The 26005-nt window shown below is 41.4% G+C and overlaps 1 protein-coding gene across 5 annotated transcripts in view; it reads left to right on the top strand.

Annotated features, from left to right (window-relative positions):
- Positions 1-26005, top strand: part of SVIL (supervillin) — a 75172-nt gene that overhangs the window by 41580 nt on the left and 7587 nt on the right. For all 5 annotated transcript variants that reach the window (XM_012731337.1, XM_012731335.1, XM_012731336.1 and 2 more), the window contains 15 exons: positions 2927-3016; positions 3108-3194; positions 4499-4676; positions 6993-7165; positions 8674-8829; positions 9878-10014; positions 10564-10711; positions 10808-10953; positions 11594-11769; positions 14080-14224; positions 14601-14877; positions 19988-20139; positions 21896-22001; positions 22754-22961; positions 24464-24597. In XM_012731337.1, the coding sequence (XP_012586791.1) occupies positions 2927-3016; positions 3108-3194; positions 4499-4676; positions 6993-7165; positions 8674-8829; positions 9878-10014; positions 10564-10711; positions 10808-10953; positions 11594-11769; positions 14080-14224; positions 14601-14877; positions 19988-20139; positions 21896-22001; positions 22754-22961; positions 24464-24597 (2313 nt within the window). The remainder of the gene's footprint in view (positions 1-2926; positions 3017-3107; positions 3195-4498; positions 4677-6992; positions 7166-8673; positions 8830-9877; positions 10015-10563; positions 10712-10807; positions 10954-11593; positions 11770-14079; positions 14225-14600; positions 14878-19987; positions 20140-21895; positions 22002-22753; positions 22962-24463; positions 24598-26005) is intronic.

The raw sequence follows: 26005 nt of genomic DNA, 5'->3' as shown, positions 1-26005 counted from the left end.
CATTTACAGTTAACTCACAGTGTCATCAGATCCTAAGTGTTAAATCTTTTCTCAAAACCTGTCAAGTGGGGCTGTCTTGCTCACAAATCGTGGGACTCAATAGTAGGCTCTTGCTAAACATTGGTAGGAGGAGGGAAACCCCCTGAATTATGGCTCACTCAAATCTTGTAGAAAATCCTTTCTAACAAACGCTTCTACTTCCGAACGGTACAAATTGAGGAAACAGACTACTCTTAACTAATCTTGGAAGTTTCAGATGATGGCAGAAGATAGTTTATCTCCCAGAAAGATGTAGAGCTTGACTATTCCTCAAGTCAGAGAACTATATGATCATGTTTAAACTATCTTAACACGAGCTTCATCCCTATGTTAACAAACATAGGCCCTCAGACCTCTATAGATTAAGTAACTGAGGCAGAGTTCGTAAACCAGAACTCAAGTCTTTCAACTTACAGCCTGGATTTTTATATTAATGATTTTTTTACTTTGATTTCTTTTGTTCCCTTCCATCTTAAAACTCTAATGTATTTGTAAGTGGGCATTTGCTACCAAATACCATTCCTTTATCCATAGCACAGTCAGAGGGTTGCTCTGATTGAGGTTTGGAGAACTCTGTCAGAGAAGCTCAACCCCTTAGTGGGTGAGTTTGCATTCACATTTCTCTAAATAAAGCAGGAATATTTATTTAACAGGTGCTATATCACTTGTTCTGGAAATAATTTTCTTGTACTTTTAATTTAATGAAAATCTATAGCTTATTTTAAGTATTTACTACCACCTGGGTTATATGTTTCACTTGAGTCGTAAACAATTTCTGATTTGTAGTGATTTGACATCCAGTTTATACTTGCTGCAGAATAGAATACCCTCAGCTACAGCCTTGGAGTCTTCTCATCTCATCAGGTTGCCCCGGTCTGTTTAGCAGGTGTTAGTGTAGATCAACAAGTTGCCAGGAGACAAGCTGCGCCCTCATTTTCATTCCCTTACCCCAGAAAAGGCTATTCTACCTCACCCTCATTGGGACTTCCACCTTTTTTGATAATCCTACATTCTATGTAAAAGTGAGTAATCGAGACTTATCCTGTAAGAAAAGTTTGCCTTAGAAGAAGAGAAATGAAAATGTCCCAAAATTAGTACATTGGATATTACCTATAGAAGTCATTGAAAATAGGTGTGGGAGTGTTTTGCTTTAATGCTGGGTAATTTAAATCTGGAGCCCCATCATGGTCTCTAGCTGGACCATGCCGGGGCCCACCACCAAGATCTATCCCTCATGCTGCTGCCGCATGGGCAGCAGGGGGCACCCTGACTATGCGGAGGCCTGGTCTCCTGGCCGCCTTCGAGTCAGGCTTGTTTCCTGGCTTCAGAGTTCATGGACCCTGTGCTAGTGATCTCTTCCACATTTGTTAAGCACCTTTTTAAGAGGTAATGATTTACTTGACCAACCTGTGATACCAAAGTTTATTCTCTGTATTATCTTTCAAGAAAATTTAGTTTCTTACTGCTATAAGCCTTTTGCAGATTTCATAATTGAAACAATTTTTCTGATATCATGTTAACCTTATCTAAGATATGTACCTATTCAGAAGTACTTCTAGAATTTCACTTAAAATTTAGTTTTTAGAGCACATTTCTCTTTTTCCCCCCTTATGATCTTTATAATATGTACTTCTCTAGTACATAAGGGAAAGGAACAGAACCTTTTTTTTCAATCATTTTTCCTTGTATGTGACAGGGATTTCTACAATATCTAGATGTTGTTCTTTGAGAAATACTTACTGTGGCAGTGTCATCTGGGGTTTCATGTTTATTACAAACACAAAGAACATCAGCATCTTTTGTTCTTGTCAATGCACTAAGTAGTTCCTTTTCTAGTCCCTTTTAATTTGGAAAAACATATTCATCTTTCTTTTCATTAAGGTTTTTTGATCCAACCAGCTAACTTCTCTATGCTGAAGTTCCTCTTTCCCTTTCACATGTCCTTACTACTTGTCATTTAAAAGTTTCCCCTCTTTGCTTTTTGATAAGTATATGTAATACTGTATCTTCAGTTCCCAGCAATTTATGATATAGAGCCAACCCTCCTGTATTCACACATCTTTCTGTGGCTTTTTTTCTTTTCTTTTTTTTTTTTAAGGTTTATTCATTCATTCATACAGAACTGGGGTACAGTCCAGAGGCACAGGGGTGGTAAGAAGATTCATCAGAGACAGAATGGGGAGCAGAACAGGCAGATTGACTAAGTACACTGTTGAGGGAGAGCCGAGGGCAGGTCAGGAGAGGTCTGTGCCATGTGAGTCAGCTCTGGGGCCCCAGGATCAAACTCTCACTGAAGCAGCGGTGGTTGCTCTTTAACCCACAGTGCCACCAGAGAGGGCTTCTGTGGCTGTTTTCTAACAGGCTTGTACTCCGTGTGTTATTATTGCTCAGTAGAACTCCACTCAGAGGGATGTTCCCAAATGTCACACAACCCTTGCCGCATCCTCAGCCTGGAGGAACTCTCTAGTGTTGGGGTCACCTGCCAGCTAGTGTGGTCTAATGTGTTCTCAGTGTCCTCTGTGGGAGATGGTACAGATATGCTTTCTTTTCCACCACCACTTCAAAGGCCCTTCAGAACACGTAACTCCATTTGTTCAAGTGTATTCTGATTGCTTATGTTGGCTCTCATTCCACATATGTGTCATTGATGCATTTTCCCACATGGCTTTACTGTTCATTTTGGAATGAGAGTTTGTCCTTTAGAAATAACAAAATTCCCTCTACGGTTGTCCTACATGATCACGGTACCTGCCAAGTGCATATGTTTGCGAATGCCTATGTGTGAGTGTGTAAATTTCAGAAATTGTAAAATCTGCATTAGGAGACCCATCAGTGATTTCTAGAAGTTATCCTGAAATGCTAATTAGCTCCTTTGTTTGTTCTACAGGGTTGGCATCCCCTACAGCCATAACCCCTGTAGCATCCCCTCTATACAGCAAAACGAGAGGCACAACGCCAGTTTCCAAACCCACAGAAGGTATGTCACCAAGGGACCCAGTATGCCAGTAGGTCGATAATCAGAAGCACCCTCAGTGATAGTCTTTCACTGATGGCTTCTCTTTGCCTAGATATTGAAGCAAGACCAGACATGCAGTTAGAGTCAGACTTGAAGCTGGACAGGCTGGAAACCTTCCTAAGAAGGCTGAATAATAAAGGTATGTCCCAGAAGCCAGGGAAAACTTTGTTTTCCATCCTTGCAGCATATTGTGAACCATGTACGTAGTTGAAAAAAACCTTAAAATTGCTTGCTTCTCTCTCAAAATCTGAGTCCCAGTCATGATTGCTCAATTAATTTTCTCTTCAACTCCCTTTTTTTTTTTTTCTATTTGACTTCAGTTCATACTATGTAAAGGTTATCTTTATTTTCATCTTTATAAAAATAAAGGTATTAGTCATGACTGGTTAGATTACCAAGCTATCATTCAATAAACAGTGTACTACAATGGTATCCCTAACTAACATTTATTTTTGTATCTAAACAATTAGATGTCATCCAGTCAGGAAAATGAATTCAGTAAATTTCTTTAACCCCAAAAGCAGATTATTATATAAAATCGCCATGGTCCTTGATCTGACAGACCAATAATGTAGTCGCTAATATTAGATATTATAATCACATGTGACCTTTAAAAGAAAGTTCTGGTAAACAAACATTAGATTAAACCCTTTAGTGAAAAAGTGAATGAAGTGTATATGAGAATAATATGCAGAAGTAGCCTCATTGATTAATAAAGATGTTCAGTACTTAAAGTATCAGTGTCTGAAGTCCCAACTATTAGACTATTGCCATAACCACCTAATAGTTTGAAAGTAATACAAATAAACCCTTTAGACCATAGATATAAAGGTATTATATAGCAATTGAACTGGCAATACAGTTTAAAGTTGATTACCTATGTTTACAGTTTAAAGTTGATTACGTATAAAGTGGATTACATGTACTTATAGGGCAATCTAGCTCAAGGTTAGAAAACTAACCCAGCTCTCACTTTTGTAAGTAAAGTTTTATTGGAATACAGTCATTGTTTTGTGAGTTAATATTTTGCACTACAAGAGCAGGGTTGAGTAGTTGCAACACAGACCTGCAATGCAAAACCTAAAATATTGAACATGGCTCTTGGCATAACTGCAAGTCCCGGATCTTGAGCCAGACTGAAGCTAGCTCTGCCTCCAGTTGAAAGATGACCAGAGTCAGAAGTGCTCAGTGGGGGTGTGCAGCCAGGAGAGGCTCCCTCTCTCCCATCATATCGTCACGCAAGAATTTTTCAGATGGTAAATCCTTTCATGAGAAGACAAAGTCTAGAAAGCACCTACAGACTCTTGGAGGTCACTGTTATGTTTTCTCCACTCCTGGAACTTACAGGAAAAATAATTTTTAAGGTATTAAGAGCTTATAGTTGCAGTAATCTTTTTACATATAGTAAATAGTAATGCTATTTATTTGCTTATTTGTTGATAGTTGGTGGGATGCAAGAAACCATACTCACCGTTACTGGTAAATCTGTTAAAGAAGTGATGAAGTTGGACGATGATGAAACCTTTGCCAAGTTTTACCGCAGCATGGATTATACTATGCCACGAAGTCCAGTGGAGCTAGACGAGGACTTTGATGTCATTTTCGATCCTTATGCACCCAAGTGAGTTCTCAGTTTCCTTTTTTTTTCTTTTTTAAGATTTATTTATTTATGGTGTGGCAGACCTCCCCTGACCCACCCGCTGCTCACCTCGGCAGTGTACTTCATCGATCTGCCTGTTCTGCTCCCAACCCTGTCTCTGGTGAATCCTTTCACTCCCCACACATCTGGCCTATAGTCCGGTTCTGTATGCATAATCGATGAAGGCAGATCAATGAAATACATTGCTGAGGGGAGCCACGGGCAGGTCAGGGGGAGTCTGCTGCACCATGTGGGTCACCTCCAGGGCGGGGATCGAACTTGCACCAAAGCAGCTGCAGCTAGCTTCATAGTACTGCATACTAACCCTTTGCACCACCAGGAAGGCCCAAGTCCATCTTTTGGCTCTGAAAAGGGATTCCTCTGTTGAGGAGGACTTCTATGAGGAGCTTCTCTTGTGCTTTTATCTTCTTCTGTGATACAACCTAAGGACACTAAATTGGGATTCTCTAGAGCCAGACTCATAGTGCCAAGAAAAGATAAAGCTTGCAGGCACCAGAGCAGACATGCAGTCAGAAAGAAACACTCTCTCACCATGCATGTTCCCCAAATGCTTTCCTCCTTTATTAAAAGTAATGTCACTGTGTTTTTCCACATAACTAAGATATTATTTTCAGGTCTTTAGATGAACATCCTTTAGTAGAGGTTCTATCTCTTTTTCCTTTGACATAATGTATTCTTACTCAATTTTGAAAAACATTTGGGTCACATAAGCACAAATTAATTCAACTAAAACTTCAGTACAATAAAGCATGCCCCCCCCCAACTAACAATAATTTATTAAATCAATAGATCAAAGTCTCTCTCTCCACACAGGAACATGAGTAAGAGATCTAAGAAAAGTGGCTCTGGTTATTAGGAACTCTTCTCCTGCAAGTGCAGATAAGAAATTTTGCATTCAGCAAAAGATAGTTGTAAGGAAAGTGAACTTTCATTCATTGAAATGTGCAATGAGAACTCTCGTGTTTCTCAAGACTTGTAAGCATGTGGTCTCTTTCAGCAGTTTTCTTTGGGTTGTTTGACTCCCAGTTGGAGTCACCATGTGTTAGATGGTGGCTACCCCAGCACAGGAAGCTTGTCTGCCTCCCACCCCAGCAAGAGTTCTCAGCTTGACTTTCATGGATCTGAGTCTCTCCCAGTCAGTTTTTCTGAGACTATCCTTGTGACCAAGGGAATGGAAGATTCCAATTGACCCAGCTGGTTTCTGGGTCTTCTCCAGAGCCAGGATCAGGGGTGAGGAGGGGAGTGAGGCAGTTCTCCTAAAGGGAAAACTAAAGTGCCATTCCCAGAGGCAGGGATATGTGGTATGTGCTGTGCATCATATATACCCACCTTGTACAAAACAGTCTTTTCCTGAAGTCTGTATAGTCTAAATTTTTCTTTAAGCTATGCCTAATGCATTTTTTTTGCATACTTCAATACATTCCTTTTTTTTTTTTTTTTTCAATTTGCTATCTTAAAAAATGAAAACCTTGCCATTTCCTACCTTTTAACATTTTGGTATTTGCACACATGGTTATAGAACCATTTCCTGTTCTTCTCCCCACTCTGATGTCATAGCTTCAGTCATGTATATAATTTAAGCATATCTTTGCATGTTTTCACAAATAGAGGGCAATGTTATTACACAGAGAGGACTGTGTGCATGGCATGGAGACGTGCAGTTAGCACGAAGAGTAGCAGCTGGGATCTGTTTTGAGTCATGACTGGATCTGTCCTCTTGCCCATGTCTGTTGTCTGCCCCAGACAGTTATGTGTGTGGCCATCATAGTTAGCTTTGTGGGCCTGCTTTGTTTCATTATATTCAACAAAATAGTGTTTTTATTTAAAGGGGACAGTAGGTTGAAAGGAGGCTACTTATGGCAGAGTTGATGAAAAACTACAATGTGAAAAGAAAACTTGGTCTAGAGGGAAGAAGATTAAAATGAAAAGCAATGACTATGAATTCTTGAAGGTTACTAATAGTCAAAGAAACAGACGTGTGTTATTCCAGAGGGAGAAGCGAGACGTGTGTGGGTGTGACGAGGACAGGGGACAGTGTTCCACCCTTCAGAGATGTCCAGTGGTAGAGCAAGTTGCCTCATTAGACACCAGAAACTCCTTTGGGTAGAGCTCAGAGCATGCGATCAGTGGGATTCTGGGATTGATGCGACTCTTGAACTAAACGAGCTTGACTCTCCCTTCCAGCTTTAAGATTCTGTGATCCCATGTCAGTGGTATGGTGGGAGAAAGTAGGGGTGATGGTGCCCAGACTGAGACCTGCTCTTCTCGGCTCCTCAGGTTGACATCTTCTGTGGCTGAGCACAAGCGTGCCGTTAGGCCCAAGCGCCGGGTTCAAGCTTCCAAGAATCCCCTGAAAATGCTGGCAGCACGAGACGATCTCCTTCAGGAATACACAGAACAGAGACTAAACGTTGCCTTCATGGAATCAAAGCGGATGAAAGTAGAAAAGAGTGAGTACTTGGAGCCACTGTGTTTGGGGACTGGCCTTGAGGTGATTTTGATCATCTCCCTTTTCCGCCTTGCAAAGGCCAGTCAACAGTGGTGCTCAAAAGACTCTCATTAACTAAAAATGAGTTAGCTTGCACACATACATGCATACCTATAGAAAACTAGCTTTTTTTTTAGAGGCTTTTCACAGAAAGACAGCATGGAGCATCTCTTGGCTTGGTTAATTCAAATTAGCCTGTTTCTGGCTTTGTAATTCAAACGGTATCCACTTCTGCAGGGCCCAGCACAGTAATTCTCCACTTAGTCTTATTCAAGTACCAACCATTTGATCATTCATGTCCCAATGCACTGCTGCTCCTAAGCCTAGATTCTTAATATTATTAACTAATGCAAAAGTCAGTGCTTTTCAAATTGTGTTTAACAGCAATCCCAACTCCGCATCCTTGAGTTGGACATGGCTGGGCAGAGTAGTGGAGGTGGGGTGTGGCCGTTAGTAGAGCGAGGAGGTAGCATTCAGGTTTCTGCCCCACCTCCAGATTAAGCTGCTCTGCTTTTGTAAGTATAAGAACGTGTGCTCCATTGTTCTAAAAGAGAGAATGGCATGCCTGATTATGCTAGTTTTAATATTCTTGCTGTAAGTTTTCTGTGCCTCTGGGACTCACATACCTATTTCCTAGAGTTTCTTATTGGACTATATGATGTAAGTGGAATGGTTGAGTCATTTTTTGTAACCATCACTAAGAAAGTGTTCCTCAAAGTTAACTATGCTGTATAAATTGTCAGGTAGTGTTATATTTCTTCAGTGTTAGACCCTAATCCCAGCAAAAACAGTTTTCTAAATTTTTTTAACATGTACATTTTTTAACACAATGAATTGGAGAAATAAAGCTTTATTGGCACCAATTTCAGCAATTTTTTCCTCTCTCCGCTTTTCAGTGACTCTGGGGTCAGCTTTGTGATGACAGGGGCATTTAAGTTTACTGCCCCACCCTGAAAACCCAGCATCCTATTATAATCCTGAATCTGAAAGCAAAGGATCTCAGGAGATCACCTAGTTCATTTCTGTCTTTAAGAAAAGATTAGAACTAAATCACTTCAAACAGAGTATAAAGACTTTTGGCAAAAGGCATCTAACAGTCTTCTCTGGAGACAGACATTTTAAGTATCTAAGCATTGTTAGGAATACAGCCATTCTCCGTGGAATTTCAACAAATGCATTTAGCTTCTGATTTTATACTAAAGTAGCTCTTGTTCCTGCATGATAAAATGTGACACATGTCAACAAGCACTTTATATTTGTAATACTGTGTTGAATTGTTAATATAGTGTTCGGCACTGAACTGCATAGCTAGTCAAACTTGAGCATGTTCTCCCCCTCAGGATTAACCCTGCAGAAAAAGGTAGTCGATAGTGAGGAATTTCTGATTGCAAACATTGCCATTTCATGTCATCTCACCTGAATATCTTTCCCCTACCCCCACTGTGTTGTTTCCTTATTCAACCTATCCAGTGTCCTCCAACTCCAACTTCTCAGAAGTTACTCTGGCAGGTTTAGCCAGTAAAGAAAATTTCAGCAACGTCAGCCTGCGGAGTGTCAACCTGACAGAACAGAATTCCAACAACAGCGCGGTGCCCTATAAGAAGCTGATGCTGTTACAGATCAAAGGTATTTAAGAGCAGTAGAAACGCATCACACCTTGACCAGGGGCTTTCCATCTATAACAGCAGGAGTCCTGATGCCTTTACTTGCTCTGAAGGTTCTGGGAGCCTGCTGTGTGCCAGGTGCTCCTACCTCCTTCCACGTAAGTCTCACAGAATCCTGTGAAGTAGAGAATGCGACACCCCCTTGAGGCTTACAGAGGTTAGGAATGTGTCTGAGGTCACAGCAGTTGCTGAGTGGAGAACTGGGAGTGAGCCCCGGTCTCTTCCCCTTACCCGGGGACCCCACCTCACCACCATCATGGAGTCCCTGGTACCCCGCAAGTCCTCCTAGTGTTTCTCTCCACTCAGTTCTCACTGAGGTAAGCAAGGCTCAATGCCGGCCAGTGGAAGAGACGCACATTCTTAGAGATGGAATTATGGGAAAGGAGACACAAATGAATCCCTTCCAGCACCTTGCTAGTATAGCAAGAGCCAATCCAAGAAGCATTAGCCTGTGAGGAGACCTAAAGCCTGCAAGTGGCATTAGCTTTGTTACTTTTCTTCTCACGCATCACCACCCATTAGATTTCCTCCACTTTTGCACCCGTCACCTACTGAGTTTCTCTCTGGTAACCCTCCTTCTTTTGTCAAAGTCCACAAGTCTGTTCTTAAATCTTTTTTTTTTTCCCCATTCATCTGCTTTCTTGTCTTATATTGCACAGAGGGCGAAATCATCTGCCTTTTGTCTTTCTCCTTTTTCCGCTTCATGTCATAGCTCAAGTTCCTTCCATTTCACTACCAATGACAAAACTTCACCTTTTTTTAGAGTTGAAAATATTCTGTTGTGTATACATACCACATCTTCTTTACCTGATCAGATAGTATTAATTCCCATCTATACCACTCCAGGTCTAGGGGATTAAAATAAATAGACAAGGCTTGCTAGGCTTGCAAGTGTGGGTAGCAGGGGTGCTCGTTTGGTGGGGGATGAGGCAGGGTTTCCTGACCTGCCTGTGGCCGAGAGTTCTTCTTCCCAGTTCCCAGGAAGACATGACTCTTCGTCTTGTGTCTAGGAAGAAGACATGTGCAGACCAGACTGGTTGAACCTCGAGCTTCGTCTCTCAACAGTGGGGACTGCTTCCTGCTGCTCTCTCCCCACTACTGCTTCCTGTGGGTAGGAGAGTTTGCAAATGTCATAGAAAAGGCAAAGGTTGGTATCTAAAAATAATTTAGTTCAGCATCCCCTTTACATGCCAATAGAATCTTACTACAAAGTTTCTCAAGTACTCAATGTTTCTTTCAGGAGAAAAGAAATGGGTAGCACTCATTTTTTCAAATATGCTTTCACTGGGTGCTGAAGCAGGCATTGTAAAGGGATTATGACCTATACCTTCAGTTTTTAAGTCCTGAGTTTAGTTTTTCTCCTATGTAAACTCACTTCAAAGTTGTTTACTTTAGGTCTCTATGAGATTCTACACAGACCTAGTCCATGAGAATCTCACAGGAAACAGCTCAGAGAATAGATACTTTCTAAGAGCTTAAGTGATCTGTTCAACTGGAAAATAAACTGTTTCTCCAAAGAACTATATGCCATTACCCTTCATTATATTTCCTTGACTTCGTTGAAATTACCCAGAAAATGGTGCCCTGTGGCCACAAGATTTTCCTTTCAATTGTGCCAGTTCTCTTCTTCAACTTTAACATGTGCCACCCAGCCCGGGTTTGTCTACCCAGGTAATTGTGTTCCTCCCTTTTTTAGGCCTCGGAACTTGCAACCTTAATTCAGACAAAGAGGGAACTTGGTTGTAGAGCTACTTATATCCAAACTATTGAAGAAGGAATTAACACACACACTCATGCAGCCAAAGACTTCTGGAAGCTTCTTGGTGGCCAAACCAGTTACCAATGTAAGGCTTTACTGCATTTCAGAGAATGAAAAGCCACTTCTAAACAAGCCACTTTTCAGTGTAAAACAGAACACTCTTATTATTCTTATCCCAAAGCTGCTGGAGACCCAAAAGAGGATGAACTGTATGAAACAGCCATAATAGAAACAAACTGCATTTACCGTCTGATAGATGACAAACTTGTTCCCGATGACGACTACTGGGGGAAAATCCCGAAATGCTCCCTCCTACAATCAAAAGAGGTACAGTGGTCCTCCCTGTACGGGTTAAAGCACAGCATTAAGAAGCTAAAGCCACTTCAGCATGAGTTCGATCCCCAGAGGTGATCACATGACATGGCAGACCTCTCCTGACCCACCCACTGCTCCCCCCTCCCAGCAGTGTACGTCATTGATCTGCCTTTTCTGCACCCCACTCTGTCTCTGGTGAATCCTCTCACTGCCCCCTGCGCCTCTGGCTTGTACCCCAGTTCTTTATATGTAAATAAATAAATCCTAAAAAAAAAAATCCTGAGCCTACACAAGGAATGCTCAGGGATGTCCATAGATAGATAGTAACCGCCCAGTAACAGGACCCAGTGTTAGTACCAATCTCAGAACACTGATATTTTGTCAAAGGATATTTACTTGTGATATCAAACTTTACTATCATCTTAATATAGAATCCAGAACAGGGTTCCAAAGAGGCTCAGTGAGTCTTTGAAGGCTTTTCCTGTTTGGGGTAAAATGTATATGTATCTCTGTGTGTGTGTTTGTATTTTTTCCCTTTTTTTGCATTTTTATGATATGATAGATGCTAATTAAATGCACGGTTTTCATTTCACAGTATGTGTAAGTCAAGTCACTATGCTTGCAGTTATCCCATTTACTTGCCATTTCCCAGGTACTGGTGTTTGATTTCGGTAGTGAAGTTTACGTGTGGCATGGAAAAGAAGTCACACTGGCACAACGGAAAGTAGCATTTCAGCTAGCCAAGCACTTATGGAATGGAACCTTTGACTACGAGAATTGTGACATCAACCCGCTGGACCCTGGTGAATGCAACCCGCTTATTCCCAGGTACTGAGCTAGAGGACAATGTGGCATGCACAGGTTCTCTTAGACCTAAGAGTCCTTGGCTGTGGCTTTTCATAGGCTTCTGTCCCCATAGACAGTGGCGAGCGGCACCATCAATAGTCACAAAAAGAACATTTCTTTAGCTTTCACCTAACCCAGAAGCAGAGGAGTCTTCTGGAAGCTGTTTGTATTAGATCTAATTTCCTGAAGTGAACAAATTGTTCCCACCTGCAGCATTCCAGGTGTTGTTGTGGCAAATGAGAATATATAATTGTTTAAATAAATTACATGCTGATCTAATAAGCTTCCCAGGGTCTGGAATTCGCTATTCATGCAAAGGTACAGAAGGAATGAATTTCCTTCACATGCCTCGCCTTCCCAGCACAGCTAGAATAGCAGGATTTATCCTTTACCTGACAGTAGATGACCTCTATAGCTTTTAAGGGAGGAGGAAGGGAGTATATGGTCTTGAGACCATGGTTGTAATTCTAATATTTCCTGCAGTGTGCTGGTTTTTTAAAGTAAGCAACTCAAACTTTGTACAAACACGAAAAATATGATGAGAAAAAATAATCCTTATGAACAAAGAATTACTATTGTGGGAAAATTTGAGTGGGTGAAGTACTTTTAAATTAGATGTTCCCTGTAACAGATTGGAAATAGCTGTGCCACCAAACAGCATTGAACAGCATTGTAATGTTTTCCATTAAATTAGTACACAAATTTTAGCTTTCCTATCTTGTTTCATGTTTGAAAATCAAAAATGTTTAGTATTAAATGTTATTTTAGAAAGTTAAAATTTATGTAACTAGGCCCTCCCTGGTGGCGCAGCGGGTTAAAGCACTGCACTGAGAAGCTTACGCCACTTCTGCATGAGTTCAAATCCCGATTACCCCAGAGGTGACCACATGGTGTGGCAGACCTCTTCTGACCTGCCCGCTGCTCCCCTCAGCAGTGTACTTCGTCGACCTGCCTTTTCTGCTCCCCACTCTGTCTCTGGTGGGTCCTCTCACCCTCCGCATCTCTGGCTGTACCCCAGTTCTGTATAAATAAATAAATCTTTAAAAAAAAATTATGTAACTACAGTGAAAAGCTTTCAACCCTTTATTTTACTTTTATTTTTATTTTAAGAGGACAGGTTTATTAGGAAAAGGAGAAAGAAATAGGGAGGCACTGCAGTCACAGGTAGACAGAAATTCAGGGAGAGTGTGAGCCTGGAGCATTGTCTGTGCACTAATTCCCCTTTATCACTGTCCAGAAAAAATGATTCTCTAAGATATTTTGAAAGAAGGAAGGCCACATTCATCTAACTTCCATTACAGTGTACTATAAGAGTTGTTCTGTTTTATTGTTAGTAGTTTATCTTTTACCATGCATAGCTTTTAAGTTAAACTTTATTATATGTATGTATAGGTGATAGCATCATATATATGGCATCCTGTACTATCCACAGCTTCCAGCCACTGGAGGTCTTGAAACACATATGCCACAGAAAAAAGAGGGAAGCTACTATACTGTGCTTTACCCTTCAGCCTTCTTTGAAAAAGGCAGCTACGTTTATATGCTTTAGCTGTGGTGTCAGAAAATGTAGTCTTAACTAAAGAGGCAGTGATGAAACAGGACCAACAAAGCAACACTCATTGGCTTGATGATACATAGCCATCCACCCGGTCCCAACCAATGAGAATACCTGCATTTTACCCTCAGGACTGAACTCTTTTTGCTATGGATTGCCTTAACTCTACTTTTTCCTAAGCTCCATCTTTTCTAAGCACAATTTCCAATTCTGAGATCCTAACACAGTGCCAGACCCCTGTGGGACTGAACCAGTTCTCCTCTGTGTCATCATGTGCTCTCTGACTGCTGTCATGTCCAGTGACCCAGAAATCAATACACAAAACTCCAATATAATGAAAGTTTATTCATTTTAGTAACTAGGGAGACTCTCCATCTACTGGAGAGCTTCTTGCAACATGAGTTACAGTGATAGAGAGCTGAGGCTAAGCTCCGTTTTACCCCGACCCTACATATCAAAATTTGCTAGAATGTAAGAATAGATTGTGGTTCAAATTACATTTAGGCACATCAACTTCATAGACACAGAGTCTTGCAAGGCTTAGGATTAAATAATACAACGTCAATTATTTGGTTAAATAAGTGAAAACACACCTTTCATCCTATATACTACTTACATATTCTGAGGATTTTTTTTCAATAACCACATGTATTTGTTTTAGATTCTTTTACTTTTGCATGACTTAATCTTGGTTCTTTTTTTGTCTACTCCTCTCATTCATCCCCCTCCCCTCACAGAAAAGGACAGGGGCGGCCTGATTGGGCAATATTTGGGAGACTTACAGAGCACAATGAGACTATTCTATTCAAAGAGAAATTTCTTGATTGGACTGAATTGAAGAGGCCTAATGAGAAGAACGTCAGCGAACTTGCCCAGCAGAAGGTATTCCCTTAATTAAGCCTTAAGTCTCAGGATTTGTTTGGAGCCCAGCCAAAATGATCTTGAAGTTAAAAGTGTTCCCAGGATTTACTAGTAGAATAGTAAGCAAATTCCCAAATGTATTCTAATTCTAGGAGGTGGAAATAGGCCTGTTTGTGCTTCTGAGTTTATAGCACCACATTCTGTTTTGGGAGACAAGTATTTAGGTCTCTATAAGGCTTCCCCATAAATGTGTCTTTCCCTACCTGCAACTAACGGTCTTGAGCAGGGGAAGGCTAACCCTGTACCTTGTCCCATTAATAGTAAAATCACATTAAGTATGACAACAAATGACTACAGAAGCATTGGCAACTGAACTAACATGTGTATGTTCTTGTAGGAAGATCCTAGGGCTGAAGTCAAGCCTTACGATGTGATGCAGATGGTACCAGTGCCCCAGACCACAGCGGGCACTGTGCTAGATGGGGTGAACGTTGGCCGTGGCTATGGCCTAGTGGAAGGGGATGACCGGAGGCAATTCGAGATTGCCAGTGTCTCTGTGGATGTCTGGCATATCCTTGAATTCGACTACAGCAGGCTTCCTAAACAGAGCATCGGGCAGTTCCATGAGGGGGATGCCTATGTGGTCAAGTGGAAGTTCATGGTGAGCACTGCAGGTTAGTGAGCATTATGTTCTCTTCAAGCTGAGACAGTCCCAGCCTGTGGGTGCTGGGGTTGCCCTCAGCTGTATAGATTCAGAGTACCATCTAGTCATTTGCTTTGAGAACTACTTAGTAAATCTTATGGATGAATTCCTAACAACCTAATATTGCTAACTTTTGTCATGTCTCCTGATAAAAATTAAACTTGCATGTTAAAGTTTCCCTGCTGTCATCTCTCCTGCCCACATCCTGTCCACAGAGGTTTTCTAAGTGGTGATTTGCCTTCAAATGATATTTACCATGTGGCTAGATGCTGCCTAAAGTCATTAAGTGAAGCATATCAGAGTGATTTAGAACTAAAACCAAATGGTATAGTAATGTTATAGTACATACATGCAACGGAAGATTTATTAAAAATAGAGGATGCTATTTCCTCTGAGAGTGAGAGCATGAACAGTTCTTTGTGGGTCTGGTAGAATAAATGCATAGTCAGACTTTATGGTTTCTGTCACATAAATACTCTATATAGCAAAACTCTCCTGTGTATGCTTTGCTCTGAGGCACTACAGGAAAAGAGTGAGTGAACTTGGGAAAGATAACCTCTTTTCCTTGCCAAGGAGCCATTATCCAAGTTATCCATAGCACCCCTTACCCCCCACCAATTTAAAAGAGAGTTTATGTCACTGGTCTTATTTCTAGACTCAACAAATAGCTCCTCGAGTTAAAGGTTAAAGAAGAGAATCTCTTCTCCGCGCAGCCCCCAGCATTCAGGTGTGGGCTGCCCCTGGGTCCAATGGGAGCAGTTTGCGATCAGCTACCTGCACACTTACACTATTTGGTTTCCTTCCTAATTTGTTAAAAATAAATAATAATCAACCGACAGCATTTACTACGCACCAAGCCTGTATGTAATCCTGTTCTGTATTTATGAAGCATACAATTCAATTGAGAATATGGTAGGAAAAAGTGACCACTTCTGCTGTTAAAGAAGCCCTCCACTCCCTGAAGTTTGATCTTGAGCAGTGGGGAAAGCACAGATTGGATGGCCAAGATTGGGCAGCCAGTGGATGCATGTCCTAGGTGGGGCAAGAAGGCTTCATGGGGAGGTAGTGTGTCCAGAGCTGTCCCTGTGAGCTGCAGGCCTAGAAACCTACTCTGGTTTTGTGATGCCCAGCACTAGGGCTCTGTGATTCACTCCACCTGACTCCTTCACTGCAGGTCCATGTGATATGTTTCATCTTGTCTTAAAGCTAATTTCTCAGCTGAGGAACTAGACACACAATGTAAATGATTAAGTGACCCACCTGACGTCACCCAACTAATAGAGTACAGAGCTACACATTAAGATGCAGGCCCACCCCTATGCAAAATCCAGTTGTGGTGCTAAATACCCTGCAGGCAGGGAGTCTGAATGTGTATAGGGATCCCCAAGTTACATTTAAGGAGGCACCCACAAGCCCAGTCCACAGGCACATGGAGAAGGTCAGGGTTGAATCAGCCATAAGGCCATGTGGAGGTTGGACTGAACACACCAAACCTCTAGAGCTTCTCAAATGACCATGAATAAGGATGGGCCTTTCAGGGTCTGGAGAGAGTTGTGGCTCTAGCCTCACCTTGCAGAGAATTGTGGGGTGTATCGCAAGTACCTCAGGAGGAACCAAATTTCTGTGTCTCTCATCTTAATTTCTTATGAATGATGGTTATAATCCCTTTCCCTTTCATAAAGAAATTGTGTGTCATGGAAGAAAGGCCGCAAGTCCTGGGACTATATAGCCTATAACTGAATCTTCCTTCAGGCCCTACAATATATGGCTTGGAGCCACGCAAGCCGGGAATAGTTACTTGTCCTATCTGAGCCTTGTTTTCTTTGTAGAAAATAGAAGTTCTCATACTTAGCTCACACATGAGTCTAATCTGGTGAGTAGAATGGTTAGCTGGCAATTGCTCACACGGCAGGTGCAGGATACAGTTGTCACTGACATTATCTGTGCCAACAACTTAATTACTGTATTTAAGTTGACAGTGAAATGATGTGGATCTATGCAAAATAATAGTACTTCCGAAGCGTCTTTATTGTATTATAGGTTTAAAGTCCTTTAATCTGATACAGGTCAGGTATACTGAAATAATAATCTGTGCTGCTGATTGAGAAAGACAGTAATTTGGAATTTAGTTAAGGGGGAATCTACTAACCCTTGTAGTTATGGAAGTAGGAACTTTAGGAAGCAACCTTTGAAGGCACCAGTGATTCCCATTCTTACTACAGAACTTGTTTTATACAACACAGAGAAGCATTGCAGTGTGAATTTATTTATTCCCTTCATAGTTGTCAGTTAAAAAAAGAAGTAACTGAATGAATAGTAAGTAAAGGATATTAAAATGAAATTTTCAAAGAAACCTAAGCTTTCCAAGGCCTTCATAGACTATTGTTTTTGGATCCCGCTAAGAAATGATTTGACCCAAGCAAATACTTTCTGTATTTCTTCCCAATAAACACAACATGCATCTCGGAACCAGATTCAGCAGCATCTTTATGAGCAGAGTTACAACTTTGAGAAAGTCCAGCTGCAGAGAATTAAATTAGAGCAGGGAACTTTCAGATCCCAGATCTCCCTTCTGGGAGCAGACAAGCACAGCTTGATGGCATCTGCAGTCACTCCACAGCCATCTCAGGAGCACTGGCCACTGGGAGACTGCTAGTCCCGCTCTCCATCACTCACACCCCACAACTGAGGTTAGCACCTGCTAACTGGCTGCATTCAGGGCTCGGCACCCTCTTCTGGGGCAGGGTTGCAGGAAGCAGCTGTAGAAATAGAGCAGCTGAGTTCTGGATAAATCTGGGTCTGACAGGCATGCAGAGAAGCGAGCTCCTTGGGAAGGAAACTTCCAAAGGTAGACTTGAGGCGTTGGGGGTCAGTGTCCAACCCCACTGGCCATCTCAGGCGCTGAAGGGCTTGGCCCAGTTCCCTGAAAGGTCAAGAAGCAAGTTGTTCCAGGGACACTACCCAATGATGCTGGGTCAGGTCACACCAGAGAGGGATACAGGTCAAGTTCCTTTAAATAGGTAGTGAACAAATGGTTTTTGTCAGCGAGACCACTTGCCTCTGAGCAGTTTATAGTTCAACATTCTATTACTCCTAAACACAGGTATTGGTATCAAAGTTACTTTTAGTAATGTTAGTGGTATGCTGCCTCAAGACTTTAGACATGTGTGATTACTGATGTAAAGATTATAGTCTATAAAAATAAGTAAATGATTAGAAATTAGTTGCATATGAAATTTATCTGGGTATAGTAAAGAAAATTGCAAGAAAAAATAGTGAAATGTCTAGCTTATAATTGCTTTTAAAGAAATCAACTCTGTTACATATATATACCCAAGTCCATTTCAATTTTGAAATGTAAACATTGAGTATTTAAGTGTGGAAATCTATTTACACAATGTATTTCAGTGCTAATTCCAAGATATGTTTTAACTGCTGTGATTTATTTTAAGCATATTTTTACCCAACTGACATTTCTAATTTTCATTGGAGAATGGAATTGCTAACCAAAGCAAACTTTTGTTCCAATCTAAAATACCAGAAATTTCAATTGAGAAGCTCCCATAGTAATTGTAGGTATTTATAATCTGTTGATTAAACTTGGTCCTCAATAGTGTGCACTAAAAGTCATGCTTAGTCAAAAAAAAAAACTAAAGAAATTATTTTAATCATTTCTGAAAATTGGTATAGGATCCTTTGCTTAAGTGCCAAAAATCAAAATATATGACCCCTTACTTATATATAAGTAAGGTTTCTCCTTTACTTCAAACCTCAAACGATGTGTAAGTTGATAAATGAATTAGAGCTGAGGAAAATTGAGATTACTTAGAACCAGAAGTCTAGTTATGAAATCAAATGGTTTTTAAGGTGTGTGGGCTACCTCTCTCCCCCCTTGTTAGCTCCCACCTACTGGAACCACTGGCATCTGAACACTAACTTGGTTCCCTGGCCTCACTCATTCTAGAAGGCTCTGCCTCCAGGCCCTTGTCACTGAGCCTCTCCTCACATTGCCTCCCACACCCTTCTTCCCCCCACCACACAGCAAAGTATTCCCTCAACAGGCAATCCCACCGGCACCCCACCCCACTGCACCCCATGGCTCTTTTCTCCTTAGCACTGACCTTCTCTGAAATTATCTTGCTCATCATCGTGTTGATTACAAAGAAGATAGGGAAATAGTCTGTCTTGCTTGTCCTTCTAGTGCCAGTACCCTGAAGAGTCCCTGGCACACAATAGTCGTTTGTTGAAATATTTTTGACTAATATATTAGGAATATTTTCAAGTATAGTTGAAATATTTTTGAGTGAGTAGGAAGGGGGATTCAGAACGAGCTATATCCCCGAAGGCAGTGATTTTGATGTCTGAAATGACCATTTGGACGATGAGATTCCACAGCTGCTCTCAAGAGATCCCTGCTCTGTGTGCTGCTAACATATCTCATTTATCAGCTGCCTTTGAGGTGCCAGATAATCCAGATAACCAGCCCTGAATCCTGGCTACAACCCTGGTGACAGATGTTATTTAAATCACAGATTGTTTTATGAAAGTGATATGTCAGCAATTTATCTCTTCCACTTCTGACAGAAATTCAAAGTGTTTTTTTTTTACTAGAATAGTTTTAACAGACCAGAATTTTTTCATTGTGTGTAAAGCTGGCCCAGCTGCTGTTCTCATATCTTTTTTCTACCAGCTAATCTTCTGCCAGAGAATGACATAATACGGAAAATGCATTTGCGTCTTTGGAAGCCATCGGTCCTCCCAGGTAGTTACCACTCCACATACCTGGAGTGATCTGCCACCTTCCTCTCAGATGACAGGTGCTTTTCTTAAGGTATCAAGAGGGTATTCAGATCATTTTTCTCCAGTTTGAAGGCTTAGGATCAGTTTGCCAAGAGAAAAGCAGTTTTTTCCTTGTCTTTCGGGATAATTTACATTACATTATTGTAATTTTCCTCCACAGGCCCCAAAGCTATTTCTTTACTGTTTCTCCTCGCAGGTCTTGGAGAAGTGAGCCACATATTTTTGCTCCTTTCTTTGGCTTACGGTCGCTTACCTGGCTCTCTGCTGTTCTGTGTTTGCAGTGGGAAGTCGTCAAAAGGGAGAACATTCTGTCCGAGTGACCGGCAAGGAGAAGTGTGTCTACTTCTTCTGGCAAGGCCGGCACTCAACTGTGAGTGAGAAGGGCACATCAGCCCTGATGACAGTGGAGCTGGATGAGGAACGGGGAGCCCAGGTAAGTCCAGGGAAACCTCTGTGTGGCTCCTGTCCTCTCCAGAAGCCACAGCCTGGGTCCCCTGCCGGCTCTCGAATGTGCACCAACAGCATCTTCCATAGCATTCCTGTCCTGCTCCCCTTCCCCAGTTTCAGGCTGTCCCTAGCATTTCCTGTCCCCACTGCTCCAAACAGGGATGCCTTCTGGTTGCCATAGATCTACCAGTGCGGGAAACCCATGGAACAAGTATAAATAAATAGCCAATTAATTTTTTTTTGGTTTCCACTTAACTAATAATCAAGGAATTACAATGAAAACAGAAATGCTATTTTTCTGCTTCAATTTGGAGCATCTTTTAAAAGAATGGGTCTAGACATGGTAAGAATTCCTTGGAAGGGTATCCTCATGTGTTCACCTTAAAATGGTCACGAACATGAACCTTGAGCAAATATTTCTCTTACAAGTATCTATTCCAAGGAAATATCAGATGAATGACATCCTCTTGTTTTGTTTACTTATTTACTAGCTGTCTTTCCTTAGGAGCCTGAGAAAGACCATGTCTGTCCCACTTGCTCACCTTTACAGCCCAGGGGCTACATACCTGCCTGGCTCGTTCCCCTGCCCAAATCCCAGATTTTGTAAATGTGACTTTTTAATATCTCAATTATTGATGCTGCAGGTACCAGTGACTAAGAATTGACTCTAGGGAGTTTGGAAATCTTGATGCTGCAGCCATATATTTTTACTGCCTTAGGTAATAGTTAGCAATACCATGAGGGAAGAAAGCCGGGGAATTTTTCTCTAAAAATAAACACTCAGCCTTTCAAATTCCTAAGACCCATTCTTCCCTAAAAAATACTTACTGCATATTTTCTACTATCGACTATAATTTACAAGTAGTTGTTAGTGGCCATTGCATTTTCATTCACTCCTAATAGTGGACAATTTCAACTGCCTTTTTTTTTTTTTGTAAAGCCTATCAATGAATGATTTAATATGCTGTCATAATCATCCTTAAAGTTTTGCATCTTAACCTCTATAATTTGAGCATTTCTTTTTTTTTTTTTTTTTAAATCAAATCAACAGCTGTCAAAGCATAAACTTAGCTACAGAGCAGCAGTTACTTATGCAAAATGGGCCCTGGCATTGATAAAATAACTTATGATGAGAAACGCCCTCCCTTACCTAGCCAGACTCAGGAAGCTTTCTTTCCAGGTGGAAGTAAGTTGACTCAGTCCCAGATTTATTGTGGGTGCAGCTAACACCTGAAGGAAGACAGTAGTTGACAGGCAGAGAAGTCTGTGCCCGGGAGGCACCTAATCCTTGAGGCAACTCTTGAAAATGTTCAGAGGTGACAGGTCTTTCTCTAGGTTTACTGTCAGTGGCCAATCATTCTCCATGCTGAGAAGTGTAAGTTGTTAAAAAGGTGTTTAAATCAATCATGTTACATCTATACAAGAGAAAACCATTAAAATATCAAAATTCATGTTTAAGAGAATATGCAGTGACAGAAAAGTGTTAAGAAAATCAAGAACACAAGCAGCAAAAAGCAAAAATCCTACTTTTATTTGGATAAAATAGATATACCCCAAAAAATACTTTGAAAAGAAAGCTATCTGCTAGAATTTTCATAGTGTTATCACTAGATAACAGGACTCGTACTAGCTTTTTGTTTGTATTTCTTGCTATTTTTCAGATTTTCTGTAATAGGTGGGTATTTTGATGACTTTGACACACCAGGATTGTGACACTTACTGTATTGTGTTTCAATTGGAAGGTCCAGGTTCTTCAGGGAAAGGAGCCCCCCTGTTTTCTGCAGTGTTTCCAGGGGGGGATGGTGGTACACTCAGGGAGACGGGAAGAGGAGGAAGAAAATACACAAAGTAAGTCACTTTTACTGTGGGAATTAGGGTTGTTATTTCCCCTTTCCTGGAAGGTATTTTTATAGGTGTAGTGGACCAAACTAAGTCTCTCTTCATTTAGCTGCAGCTTTACCACTGAAAACCTCCTAATGTTTGCCTTATAAAATCAGCTTATAGGGAGCTCATAAGCTGCCTCTTCCCGTGGTATTTACCTCAGAATCCAACTTTGCCTCGAGGAAGTTTCCTTCATCTTAAGCTGAAGCCTCACTGTGACTTTTAGGAGAAGGAGGAAAAAAAAAAATATACACACACACACAAACACACACACAAACACACACACATACATATATATTTATATATATTATATATATATTTTATATATATTATATATATATTTTATATATATATATATATGGATCCTCATTTATAAATTGTGAGTTTTTTTGTTGGCCACCATCCAGAAAATATATATGTATATTAGCTTTAGAGCCTTTCAAAATATGCCTGTTCAATACCTAGGTTTTTATAAATTTTGTTAAATTGTTGTTCTCCTTTGTGAACTTTTGGCAATCTGCTTCTAACTCCAAAAGGAATTGCTTTGTGGGCTGTCAGTAAGACAGGCCGCTGACTTCAGCACCAACTCAGCCTCCACCATCCCCATCAAGTCTGGCATCACGTGTGTGCTGCTGGCGGCCTGCCTCTCAGTGCCCCAGAACGGTGGGTGCCCTGGCTGAGCGGGCATCATAACTCTGTGCTGCTGTCGCCCCCTGCAGGTGAGTGGAGGCTGTACTGTGTGCGAGGAGAAGTGCCCATGGAAGGAAACTTGCTGGAAGTGGCCTGTCATTGTAGTAGCCTGCGGTCCCGAACGTCCATGGTGGTCCTGAACATAAATAAAGCCCTCATATACCTGTGGCATGGATGCAAAGCCCAATCCCACACAAAGGAGGTTGCAAGGACTGCAGCAAATAAAATCAAAGAACAGTGAGTGTTGTATATCTGAGGACCTCTTCCTCCCAGAGTGGCTTCCCTGTGGGAAGGCGGCAGAAATCCCCAAGAATCCTACTCAGTGCCTGGTGTGCTTTGACTGATTCCCACAAGGGAGCGTTATGAATGTCTTCAGGAGACTTTGACACTCTAGTAGACAGGACACAGTTTTCATCCAAAACCTCCAATTTGAGGCCTTCCCCTGCCTTCTTAGGATTTATTTCAGCATTTGAATCCTATGCCTAAAGTCTTTTGTTATTTAAAAAGAGCAAATTTCAATTATCTTTCAGGGGTTCAGCATTTTAACTTCCTCAGGAGTGTGGAATGTTAAACAGTAGCATGTAAAGAGCAGTTTGTAAAATAACCTACCTACCACAACAGAATCTAAATGACCCCATTTTGAGGAGCAGCCATATTCTACATTCTCCAAGGCAGCACTGAAGTCACCCCAGGGCAGTGCTGGGCATAGATAGTACACTAGGTCTGCTCCTCTCCTAGAGAGCCCCTAAAGTTGGCTACTTACAAAAGAACATGCGCTGGGATTCGGTATTAAGGGCTGACCTCAGGAAAGATGTCAAACTCTAAGTCAAAGAGAAGAGAAAGTGTAGAAGGGAGTTGCTATGGTGACCAATCACCTGCCCAGAGGGGGCAGCAGCGGTCACTCCGTGCTCCCCTGCAGTGCCTAATGGGCCTCCCGAGCTGCCAGGGAAACCCCAAGGTCATGTGGTTGTTCAGATGGGTGCTAAGTATTTCTTCAATCAGACCTGGGAACTTTCAGCAACATCCAGACAGTAAAGATGCAGTTTCCTGGGATCACAACATACTACCTAAGTGCAGTTTGGCAAAACCTGTTCTCTGAGCCCCAGAAGAGTGCAGTTTGCTTGCTCTGCTCCAAAGCCAGCTCATGTGCAGAAGGTAGCAGGGAGCACGAAGGCAACAGGTGGCCTCTGGACAGACAGACATCTGTGAAGGTAGATGTGTCCTCTCAGGACATCATTCTGGGTCTGGGCCTGGGGAGGAAGGACAGATGACATCCTGCGAGGTATCAGAGCCATTCATGTTCATCAGATTTTTTCTCTTGGACCATTGAAAAAAAACAATAAAACAAAGAAAAACTCATTCACTCATTCAAAAACATTATGGAAAACTTACTTGGTAGCACACAGCTCAGGAACTAGGAACTTGGTAGGGATTTGAATTCTGACAGTAGGGAAGGGCAAGGAGAAGCAAATATGTATGTGATGTGTAAATATGGATATCACCTCTCATGACATGTGATGTGTACTCGGTCCTCTCTGAGGGCCAAGCCAGTCCCACTACACACACAGTTCAAAACTACAGAGCATGTTTGCATTCTGTAAATCTTGTAAGTTTGTTAAGAACTGTTCGGTTAGAAAGTAGAAGAGAGATAGTGAACTGCTCTGTAGCTCAGCCTTGAATAATTTTGTGCTGCCTCTTCTAGAGTTTATTAAAAAAGTGCTGGACTTTCTCCCACACAGGTGTCCCCTGGAGGCAGGACTGCATAGTAGCAGCAAAGTGACAATCCATGAGTATGAGGAAGGAGCCGAGCCCCTGGGATTCTGGGATGCACTGGGAAGGAAAGACAGGAAAGCCTATGACTGCATGCTTCAAGGTAATCAGCTTCATTGCTTCAGTCTTTCGTCGTGTTAGTTGAGCACATAGTGTTGCACCCACAAAAATCAAATGCAGGATAGGTACCGAGGCCAGATACAAAGCTTTTGTATCATAAAAAGGGTACAGGTGAAGGAAGTTAATAATGTGGGATAAAACATTGCTTCTACCGGGGAAAACTACACAGGCTTCACAGAAGACAGGGCACTTACACAGTGCCTCAAGTTAGGTATACTTTAGGAGAAGGGAAGAAGAGAATTCCAGGATACCAGCTGAGGCATGTAAACCAATGTAAACCAATGGGACAAGATGCCTTCAGTTTGATCAGCACCCAGGGTGGAAGGAAGTAGTGGGAGGTCAAATTAGATGTACATCTGTCTTATTGAAGCACACAAAATCAAGATTAACTTGCACACTCACTATAAGAAGAAAAGCTAACTGTTATTAAGCCGTTGATGTAGTTGAAATAAATGCAGACCATTATTTTTGAAATGATTCACAATTACTACATAATAGAGAAAAGCTGGAAATAACTAAACACTGATATATATGAACTTATTTAACCCTCAGAACCCAACACCGAACCTTTTGTTACCAAAGAGAAAGGTGAGGCACAGAGAAGTTCATTGTTTTGCCCAGAGTTGAACAGCAACAGAGTTACACTTACCAGTTCCATTGGACAGGCTTTTGATTTTTCATAGCTTTATAGTTTTTTTTTTTCTTTTTGAATGATGTATATTGAGCATAGAAAATATTTGAAAGAGCAGCTCTTTCTCGGCTTATAATGAATTATGTCCCAATAAATCCATCATAAGTTGAAAAATACTGTAAGTGGAAACAAACTTTTAAGACGCCTGACCTACTGAGAGCAGAGTAGCCTCACCTGCCCTAAATGAGTTCAGAACACTCATATCAGCTTGTGGTTGATCAGGCCAGAAGCCTGTTTTCTGATAAAGTGTGGGTGGGCATTTAATTACAGGGTGAGATGTACAGAGCACAAGATCCAAAAGCCACTGACAACACTACACCGAAGGCTGGGCTCCCCTGGCGGTCATGTGAGCAGCTGGGAGCCCTTTGTCCAGCACCAGGAGAGAGTATTATGGCACATTGCCAGCACCGAAAAAGGTTAAAATTCAACCTAAAGATTTGACCAAGTGTATACCACTTTCACACCATTGTAAGGTCAAGAAGTCATCAGTGAAACCATGGTTAAGCAGGGCCCAGCTATACAAAGCAGTTAGAGAAGAAATTAATTCACTCATAATCATACCACTCAAAAATAGCCAGAAGTAACCTTTCTCTATGTTATAGATATCCTATTAAGAAAAAAATGGAGGCCCTCCCTGGTGGCACAGTGGGTTAAAGCACAGAACTGAGGAGCTAAAGCCACTTCTGCATGAGTTCGATTA

Source organism: Condylura cristata, unplaced genomic scaffold (genome assembly GCF_000260355.1).
Source record: "Condylura cristata isolate star-nosed mole 26May11 unplaced genomic scaffold, ConCri1.0 scaffold00030, whole genome shotgun sequence".
NCBI lineage: Eukaryota > Metazoa > Chordata > Mammalia > Eulipotyphla > Talpidae > Condylura > Condylura cristata.
Note: the sequence above shows the minus strand (reverse complement) of the source record. Positions and strands in the feature narration are given on the sequence as shown.